This window comes from Tachysurus vachellii, chromosome 14 (assembly GCF_030014155.1).
Source record: "Tachysurus vachellii isolate PV-2020 chromosome 14, HZAU_Pvac_v1, whole genome shotgun sequence".
Taxonomy (NCBI): Eukaryota; Metazoa; Chordata; class Actinopteri; order Siluriformes; family Bagridae; genus Tachysurus; species Tachysurus vachellii.
The window spans coordinates 22,169,179-22,179,817 of NC_083473.1; the positions used below are offsets into that span (position 1 = coordinate 22,169,179).

The 10,639-nt window shown below is 40.8% G+C and overlaps 1 protein-coding gene across 1 annotated transcript in view; it reads left to right on the top strand.

The window, feature by feature from the left end:
* The window catches only part of itga11b (integrin, alpha 11b), a 37,591-nt gene that overhangs the window by 16,630 nt on the left and 10,322 nt on the right, over positions 1-10,639 (top strand). Inside the window, exons 11-21 of the mRNA XM_060886751.1 lie at positions 1,263-1,407; positions 1,702-1,850; positions 3,122-3,265; positions 3,403-3,606; positions 3,683-3,813; positions 4,617-4,783; positions 6,661-6,800; positions 6,936-7,046; positions 7,152-7,237; positions 7,347-7,551; positions 9,525-9,623. Coding sequence (XP_060742734.1) covers positions 1,263-1,407; positions 1,702-1,850; positions 3,122-3,265; positions 3,403-3,606; positions 3,683-3,813; positions 4,617-4,783; positions 6,661-6,800; positions 6,936-7,046; positions 7,152-7,237; positions 7,347-7,551; positions 9,525-9,623 — 1,581 coding nt within the window. The remainder of the gene's footprint in view (positions 1-1,262; positions 1,408-1,701; positions 1,851-3,121; positions 3,266-3,402; positions 3,607-3,682; positions 3,814-4,616; positions 4,784-6,660; positions 6,801-6,935; positions 7,047-7,151; positions 7,238-7,346; positions 7,552-9,524; positions 9,624-10,639) is intronic.

Sequence of the window (10,639 nt, forward strand, 5' to 3'; positions counted from 1 at the left end):
TTTTAACAGCGTATGTTTTTACCATTTAGCTTTTTCCCCTTTTATTAGTTTACATACAAAGCTGCACATAGACTAATTGATCATATACATCAGGGTTGTATAAAGTACTAGAAAGCAATACTTGAGTAAAAGTACAAGTATCGTACTAGAAAAAGACTTTGGTAGAAGTGAAAGTTACCTTTTAGAATATTACTCAAGTAAAAGTCTTAAAGTATCTGATATTTACTGTACTTAAGTATCAAAAGTCATTTTCTGATATTTAATGTACTTAAGTATTTGAAGTAAAAGTAAAAAGTAAAATTTCAGTGATTTTCTGTAGGCATAAGATCAGGGGCGGTTCTAGGGTCTCATCTTTAGGGGGTTTTAGTCCTCAGTGAGAATTTAAAACAAGAAGAGTTTTATATTATATATTATATGACTACATAGTAAGCCAAAAGTTATGGTGTTATTTAAAATGGCAAAAGTGGACACCAAAATTTTATGCATGATGTAATGATGTCAGTCTCAAATCAGATCAGTTCATGTATGTGTGCATTCTCTACAAACAGTGTGTATAATGAATGCAGTCATTAATAAACAAATATTCACAAGACAAAGACCAAATCAATAAATGTTATTTTTATTTAGTATTGAATGGATTGTTTGCATTAATATTTTGTTTGTGCTACAACTCTGGTAATAAGAATAGTGACATTTCACTGCTTTTGGTTGGCGTCTTTGCGTCTTTCCGCCGATTAACGTTATAGATAAACGCCTCCAGCTCTGACTGCGCGTGCACGCTGAGCGTCCCTGTGCTTCTCCGTAGAGCGTGCGGAGCGTAATGTAATCTAGGAGCAGTGATTCACCAAACCTCCCTTATTGCAGTCGCACACATTTCTTCTGATTTTATTTTGTAGTAACGAGTAACGAAGACGCTTAGTGGAAATATAACGGAGTAAAAGTAGACATTTTATCTAGGAAATGTAGTGGAGTAAAAGTGAAAGCTGACATAAATTTAAATAGCGAAGTAAAGTACAGATACGTGACATTTCTACTTAAGTATGGTAACGAAGTATTTGTACTCCGTTACATTACAACACTGGTATACATGCCTTTGCTGACAAGGATTTATTTAAGGTTAGGGTGTGCTTTAATTGTAAATGTTTGTCATATACAGTACTGTATATTCACCAGAATGGATTTAGCAGAAATGTGTTCATTGAATTAACTGCTTAAATAAATAAGTGATGTTTCTACAATAACCTGGATTTTTGTGTCTATAGGATGGTGTTCTGGTTGGTGCTGTAGGGGCTTATGAGTGGAACGGTGCTGTCCTTAAACAGACACAGAACGGCAATGTGATCCCTCCTAAGTCCTCGTACCTCAAAGAGTTTCCTGAGGAGCTGAAGAACCATGGCGCTTATCTGGGTGAGAGACAAAAGCCATACAAGTGTTTTGACACATTCAGCTTCACACTAGCAGCGTTGCGATCGAACAACGTCGATCGGTGCAACTATCTATTATCGGTTATAGTTCATTATTGTACGTAATAAGCCAGTAAAGAGATTTGCTACAAACTCTGAACTTCTCCTACCATATTGTATTAAGTTTTATTGTCAAAAATTGAATTGTTGGCTTAAGTATATAAAAAAAAAAAAATCGTATTGTAATTAAAACTTCTACAATGAGCAATATTATTTTTGTGTCATTGTGCGACTCCAGGTTACGTGGTGTCCTCGATTGTGTCGCCTCATTACGGCCAGCTGTACGTGGCAGGAGCTCCTCGGTATAACCACACAGGCAAAGTGATCATCTTCACCCTTACCAACATGGGCAACCTCACCATACTGCACTCTCTGACAGGACAACAGGTGAGTGAGTGTGCCACCACTTTGCTCACTCATTCAGTATACCTCCCTCTCTCTCTCTCTCTCTCTCTCTCTCTTTGTTATCATGTTTCTCTCTTATGAATATACTCACTCACTCTCTCACTCATTTTCTATCGCTTATCCGAACTACCTCGGGTCACGGGGAGCCTGTGCCTATCTCAGGCGTCATCAGGCATCAAGGCAGGATACACCCTGGACAGAGTGCCAACCCATCGCAGGGCACACACACACACACTCTCATTCATGAATATACAGTATGTTCATATATAATAATGATTTATTTTTCATATCAACTGCACTCAATCCACATTTGTCTGCTATGCCAGCTTTCAGTCCATATGTATTAGTTAACTAAGGCTTTGTAGACATTGGACTCACGTGTGTGTGTGTGTGTGTGTGTGTGTGTTAACAGTAACAAAAACCTGTGGATTCGATTGGAGGTTACAACATGTTCGTTCTGATAGAACACACAGATTTTACTAAAACCACAAATCAGGATGCTGAAGGATTTAATCAGTAGGTTTCGATTCGAAAAGCCATACTTTATTATTTAGATTCAGACGTATGTTCAGTGTAATTAGCATCACCTTTATTGGTCCATGATAACCAAGAATGCCTGTTTTTGTCTTTCTTTCTTTCTTTCTTTCTTTCTTTCTTTCTTTCTTTCTTTCTTTCTTTCTTTCTTTCTTTCAATTGCTCAAGTATACAAATAATTCAGCTAATCCAAAAATCGATGCTTTAAGGTATGTCACTGTTAGGAATATAAACTGTTTATTGGAACTTTTCTGTTCTCACTCATTTTTCATCAGCCACAGATGGCCGTTGATCTCCGCATCCGAGGTTACTGTGGTGTCGTGGTGTTGGATTTGTAATAGCGATGTTGATTGAAGGGAATAATTGTGGTTCTTAACGGAGAACATATTTATAAATGGAAGACTTTGTGTGACAGTCTAGGGTTTGTACCCCATAGTCCAGATGGGATCTGAAGCTCCAGAACATGTGCAGATCATCTGTGTGTGCGTGCGTGCGCGTGCGTGCGTGTGTGTGTGTGTGTTAGAAGGTGATCTCAGGCAGACCTTTCTCAGAATGTGTATCTCCTGTGTCGTCCTTGTATCTGAACTGGGCTGGAACTTACTGTATGATTCTTATATACATTTACATTTCATAGTTCGCTAATTTTATAATCAGCAAATATTGGTTTATTGTCTGAATCTAATCCATTTGGCCTGTTTTCTATTTGTGTGTTTGGATAGATTGGCTCATATTATGGCAGCGAGTTAACTCCACTAGATCAGGATGAAGATGGATTGACTGATATGCTGCTGGTTGCTGCTCCTATGTATTTCAGCAGAGGCTGGGAAACAGGAAAAGTCTACATCTACAGTTTGGACCATCAGGTAAGCATCACCAAAGCATTATTATTACAAAACCTAGACTCCTGAATGCTCCAAATACATTATGCATTAATAAATCAATATATGCACATACTATAATTACTTTCATTTTGTATTATACTTTCTTCCTCCATCTGAAGGGAGATGTTACCTTGGAAGGTATTCTTGAGCCATCAGATCAGGCTCATAACTCTCGTTTCGGCTCAGCCATGTCCTCAGTGCCTGATCTGAATGGTGACGGATACAGAGAGCTGGTAATAGGTGCCCCTCTAGAGGATGATCACAGAGGTGCGATCTACCTTTTCTACAGCCGGCACAACGGCATTCAGCCAAAGTATAAGCAGGTAGAATCCAAAGGCTTGACATTATATTCTCATTATATTATATTCTCTACCTGATTGTATTTTTTCTGTTTGTCAGAGAATAGCTGCTGCAGACCTATCCTCAGACCTGCGGTATTTTGGTCGTAGTGTCCACGGTGTGATGGATATAAATGGAGATGGACTGATTGATTTGTCTGTAGGTGCTCTAGGTGCTGCTGTGATACTATGGTGAGTCCTTGGCTCATAGAAACCGATAACATAAGAAGAAGATCGTGTAGTACGGTGAAATTCTTTATATTACAGGTCCAAGCAAGCTCGGGGCGATACACATGCCGTAGAGCAGAGTGGGTTAAAAGTCTTGCTTTAGTCAGTAAATCAGTGACTACTGTATATAGTGTACAGTTCTATAAATGACATCATTCTAATCTCACACTCCAGTGTCACCCAGATGAGGATGGGTTTCCCTTTGAGTCTGCTTCCTCTCAAGGTTTCTTCCTCATAACCTCTTAGGGAGTTTTTCCTTGCCAACTGGCTTGCTCATTGGCAATAAACATAAATGTTTACATTCCTTTAAAACTGCTTTACGACATTGTTCGTTGTTAAAAAGTACTATACAAAGAGATTGAACCGAACCGAATTAACAGAGCCGGTGAACTTATAACCTTCTTCTCTTTAGCCAAAAGACTCTTTAGCCAAAAGCCAACCTCGTCTGTTCGCCACTGCTCAGTGTAAAAACTACAAACAACACACACATCCCTTTCCTCCCCCGGTGCAAAGACATGCATGGTAGGTTGATTGGCATCTCTGGAAAAATTGTCCGTAGTGTGTGATTGCGTGAGTGAATGAGTGTGTGTGTGTGCCCTGCGATGGGTTGTCACTCCGTCCAGGGTGTATCCTGCCTTGATGCCCGATGACGCCTGAGATAGGCACAGGCTCCCCGTGACCCGAGGTAGTTCGGATAAGCGGTAGAAAATGCATGAATGTATATATTGTATTTCTCTTAACTGTTTGCTTCTGGTTTAAACAAGCAGGTCTCGCATCGTGGTCCGTGTGCACCTCGATGTTCACTTCGAGCCATCAAAGATAAACGTGTTCAATAAAGACTGTGTACGAGGAGGCAAAGAGGTGACCTGCATGGCAGCCATAGTTTGTATCACCATAAAGGCACGAACCCCAATGCCAGATACACAAAGTGTGGGTATGTAATCACTGTTACTCATTTTTGTAGAAATATCTCAGAGACATGTTGACGTGTTTAAAATATTACGGTCTGTTTTAGAGATTTAGTCATAAAGTAGAAATGATCGGTTGTCTATTTGTATACACGTGAGCACAGACACAGAGAGTTTGTGTAGCATTTTCCACTGAACTGAAGCCGTGTGAAATCTCCATCAGATGTGTGCATGAAGGGTCAGGTTTTTTTTTTATTTTTTATTATGGAAAGATATTTTATTTAATGTGTTAAGCCACGGAAAACACAGCCATAGTAACCACCGTTAAACAGTGTCTGTCCCTTTTCTCTCCTCATCTGGATCTAATTTATATAACTCTCTCTCTGTCACACACACACACACAGACACACACACACTTTATCACTCTCTCCACCTCTTTCATATCAGGCTTAACACTTGGCTGGCATTTTCTCTTCTGGATCAGTAGAAAGATTATTTAACTAGTTCCATCATCCGTTCTGGAGAAGTTAAGTCAGAGCCTTTCCCTTCATTAGAGGATATTTTAGCAACTAAAACATTCTCTATTACAATAAAGTGAAGTCTCGTTTGAAGTCTTGTGATCATAGCATTCGATGCTAATAAATGTACCTTTTTTTCATTGACTGTAGGTGAATTCTGGAAAAAAAAAAAAAAAAAGCCAAAAATTATGAAAACTTTGGCTTTGATGGACGTAGATTTCCGCCAATGATATCATTTGAAATCTCTTTTTTTTTTTTTAAAAAAAAAAAAGGTTTTTAATTTGCAACCTTTCTAACATCAGCCTGCTCAAATGGTTTTATCCATGGATTTTCAAGTGGCTCAAAACTTATAATAGTAATAATAATAATGATAATAAAAGTAAATAATTTGTACCGTATATATAGCTTAAAGGTGGGGTCTCCGATTTTTGAAAGCCAGTGTTGACATTTGAAATCACCAAAACAAACACGCCCCTAAACCCAAATGGGTCCCACCCCTGTACTGATAGCTCCGCCCACACATACATACGTAACCCAGGCAACTAATGGAAAGAAATGTGTCTTTATCATAGCTGAAGTGAAGAACAATACGATTGTAGATAAACAAACAAGCAAAAATGACACACAAGTATAATCATGTAAAGGACAAAGGCATATATTAGTTCTGTGTAACAAAGCAAAACCAACGTTACTCACCTATCGAGAAGGAAAAAAGCGCCTCGGCGTCTTAAGTAAAGTTGGTCACATATTCACAGATTGGAGTTTCCCGAGTCAATAACTCCTGAGCTAAACACTGTTACTACACAAAACACGGTTGTAGCTGCGTCTCTACATTACTACGATAGAAAAGAGGTGTTATTTGTGTAGTAACAGTGTTTAGCTCAGGAGTTATTGACTCAGGAAACTCCAATCTGTGAATATGTGACCAACTTCCTGCTCCTTCAGTTCTCTCCAGCGCTGGAAAGCTGATCCTATATTAACACGTCCTACTTCTTACCTTATCGTAAGTCTTTCTTCTCTTTCTTTCTTTGTTTTTATCCTCCGTGTCAATGTTAAAACCGCTTTCTGCTAATGTCACACATGCGCGCTGAACACTCTCTCCGCCCATATTGACAAGCCCCGCCCCTTTCCGCTCACTGGCTACGCGTTTGTTTTGTTTTTGTTTTGTTTGTCGTCCCGACTCAGTTTTCTGAAGCATTTCTCAAAAATCTGAGATCCCCTGTCTTTAAGTCTCATTGGATAGGAATTTATAATGAGCTTTACTACTAAAGTAACTGCCTTAGTAACTGTAGCGTGTAATACTAGTGTACAGTACATTCGCACCAGTTAAACACAAGAGGGGTGAGAATTTACCTCGTTATTTTTGTCCGCCTTTGTCTCCGCAGCACTTAAACAGAGCTGGGCTTTTGAAGAGAGACGTTACAGCCCCAGGGCAGTGCTGGATAACACCGAAGGACAGCCGTCAGCAAATATCACCGTCCTACCAGACACGCCGCACTGTGAGCACATCTATTTCCACGTACATGTGAGTCTGACATCACCTCATAACTTACTCTATCTATTCTATTCTATTCTGTTGTTAAAGTTTATCACTTTATACTAAGGAGAAATCCATATCAGTGTAGACATGTTTATCTAAGAATGTGTACTGTGCGCATAGGAAACTGCTGATTACACTCGGCCTGTAGTGTTCAATGTCGCTGTGGAACTGCAGAACCTCGATGAAGGCCCTGTGCTGGATGATGGCTGGTCCACCTCACTACGATTAGAGGTAACTCACAGCTAACACACGGTTGAAATGGCTAAACATCGTTTAATGCTGATAGATGATGTGTAAGATGATTGTTTTTTTCTTGCTCAAATATTCTTTCCTTAGCTGCCCTTTTGGAACGGGTGTGATGAAGATGATCGATGTGCACCTAACCTGGTGCTACAGAGCAGCACTGACTTGTTGGACCGTAGGTGGGTTGCTGTGGAACCACAACATTAGACAAATCTGTAGCACACATACAGTACTAAACCTGCTAGCCTTTTGTTGTGTGTGTGTGTGTGTCTCTGTTCTCGGTTCCAGACAGTTCTGTGCTTGGAGAGAGTGTGCTACCTGCCTAGTGTGTGGTCTGAAAGATGGAAGCGAGAACAATGAACGTGTGGTGGAAATCAGTAGGAAAAGAGTGCTGGTGGAGGTTCGACTGGAGAATAAAGGAGAAAATGCCTACAACACACAGCTCCACATATCTCACTCAGCGAACCTGGACCTCTCCAGCCTGATGGTGAAGGTTTGCTTCCAAACATATACAGAGACACATAAAAAGCACTGTGGAGCGTTGTGGACGGTCAGATTGGTCACAACTGGTTCTAGAATGCGGAATTGGCATTTTTGATTTGAGACACGTGGTGTGTATCAGTAAGTCAGTCCAACCACATGACTTAAACTACAGCCTTGCCAGTCATCAGTTGGCGTTCCTACTAATAGTTGCCATAGTAATAACGGTTATCCAGTTTAGCATTCCAAATTGGTTTTCTAGCTGCTAAAACGAAACGTTCTGGAAGGAGATTTGGAGTTTGTATATAACACTCAGCAGTATGGACAGGATTAGGGACAAGCACATCAGAGGGACAGCTCAGGTTGGCTGTTTTGGGGACAAGGACAGAGAGACTAGATTGAGATGGTTTGGACATGTACAGAGGAGGGAGATGGTTATATTGGTAGAAGGATGTTGGAGATGGAGCTGCAGGTAAGAGGTCAAGAGGAAGGACAAAGAGAAGATATATGGATGTGTTAAATGAGGACATGAAGGTAATTGTGGCGACCCTTAATGGGAAAGTTGAAGAAGAAGAAGAAGAAGAAGAAGAAGAAGAAGAAGATATATTATATATTGCTTAAAGGTTAAGTAAGTTTGTGAGACAAGTTTCTGCACTACATCAGTTCTACTGGTGTAGGACCGAATTTTTCATTCACAAATTATAACAGAACCTGGTGTGCATCATATCATACAGGACAAAGGAGAAGCAGCATTTGGTCTTTGCCACTAATCACGTGCGCTCTACTGTTTTTACTCCCATTGGTATTCGTTACACCAAAGTGCTCAATATTTGCATAAAGTTCAACTTTTATAGACTTTGTCGCATCTCTGGACACGGCCACATCTAATTACTGATCATCAATCATGTGGGAAGTCGTGGCCTAATGGTTAGAGAGTTTGACTCCTAACCCTAAGGTTGTGGGTTCGAGTCTCGGGCCGGCAATACCACGACTGAGGTGCACTTGAGCAAGGCGCCGAACCCCCCCAACTGCTCCCTGGACGACGCAGCATAAATGGCTGCCCACTGCTCCGGGTGTGTGTTCACGGTGTGTGTGTGTGTGTTCACTGCTGTGTGTGTGCACTTTGGATGGGTTAAATGCAGAGAACGAATTCTGAGTATGGGTCACCGTACTTAGCTGTATGTCACGTCACTTAACTTCACTTCATCTTGTCGCTGGCAAGCGATACCGGGGTCAAGCCGATCAGATGCGCTCAGAACATGTCGCTGATGAACCATACCAAGTTTCGTAGTGATATGGCATTGCATTCGTAAAATGTGTGTGTGTGTGTGTGAGTGTGTGTGTGAGTGTCTGTGTGTCTGTGTGTGTGTGTGTGTGTGTGTGAGTGTGTGTGCGTGTGTGTGTATGTGTGTGTGAGTGTCTGTGTGTGTGTGTCTGTGTGTGTGTCTGTGTGTGTGTGTGTGTGAGTGTGTGTGTGTCTGTGTGTGTGTCTGTGTGAGTGTGAGTGTGTGTGTGTGTGTGTGTGTGTGTGAGTGTGTCTGTGTGAGTGTCTGTGTGTCTGTCTGTGTGTCTGTGTGTGTCTGTGTGTGTGTGAGAGTGTGTGTGTGTGTAAATGTGTGTGTAAGTGTGTGTGTTCCTCGTATGTGAAAACATACTTGGCAATAAAGTGTGTGTGTGAGTGTGTGTGAGTGTGTCTGTGTGAGTGTGTGTGTGTGTGAGTGTGAGTGTGTGTGTGAGTGTGAGTGTCTGTGTGTGTGTGTCTGTGTGTGTGTGTGTGTGTGTGTGTGTGTGTGTGTGTGTGTGTGTGTGTGTGAGTGTGTGTGTGTGTATGTGAGTATGTGTGTGAGTATGTGAGTGTGCGAGTGTGGAAACTTGGTATGGTTCATCAGCGACGTCGCTGACTCTGTCGATAAAGTGTCATGGTTAGTCTTCCATGAGTGGCTAATTCCAATGTGACATGCTAGTGCGTTATGTCTTGCGTTCCAGACTCCTCCTGATGTCGAAATCAAGTGTGAGGTACCAGAAGGACTAAGTCTGCAGAGGAACTGCAATGTCAGTGCTCCACTGATGAGGTCTCTTGCTCAGGTGAGACAAATACTGCATTCCTCTGAGCTCAGAAGTGGAATTATATTATTTGTGATCTTTTAACATATGCATGTATGACTGTTCTTGTGACGTACTGTATGCATGTTGAGTGATCTAAAGGGAATACTCATATATACACCGTAAATCATTTAATAGTGTCGATTTGGTGTCACACGCTGAACTCGAATCTGAGGACACCATCCAAAGTTCCTGAGCAGGGGTGTTTTCTTAATTTTTGTCTTAGCTGGAAATTAGTTCTAACCTTTTGGTGTATGACGCATAAACACGCCTGTCACCGGCACATCCCGACACGGATCTCGGCTGATCTGGACTTTTATAATAGATCGTCAGCATATCTGTAGAACTTCAACAAAGACACAAACGAATTCTAGTGCTAGTGAATTTACACAATCACATTCCAGAGAAAACTGTCATTAATCTATTAGACTGTCCTTCATAAATTAGTAGAAAATGTAGAATTCTTAGAAATGATAATAATTCTCAGCCAAATTTCCATTCGGTTTCATCTATCCAAGTCGACTTAAGCCATCTATCTTTCAAAGACTCCATTTATACCAGTGGCCTTTAATTCATCCCCAGTCTGGTAGCTCAGTAATGTTTTCCTTATTCCCTTCTTCGGTTTCAAAGATTTTCTATATTTTATGTTTAAGCTCTTCAGCCTTATTTTTGCTCTTGATGAATTCCTAATTATTTTGATGCCATGAGACTTAAAGGTGAGGTCTCTGATTTTTGAAAGCCAATGTTGACATATAAAATCACCAAAACAAACACGCCCCTAACGCAAACGGGTCCCACCCCTGTACTGATAGCTCCGCCCCACACATACATACGTATCCCAGGCAACTAATGGAAAGAAATGTGTCTTTATCATAGCTGAAGTGAAGAACAATACGATTGCAGATAAACAAACAAGCAAAAATGACACACAAGCATAATCATGTAAAGGACAAAGGCATATATTAGTTCTGTGTAACAAAGCAAAACCAACGTTACTC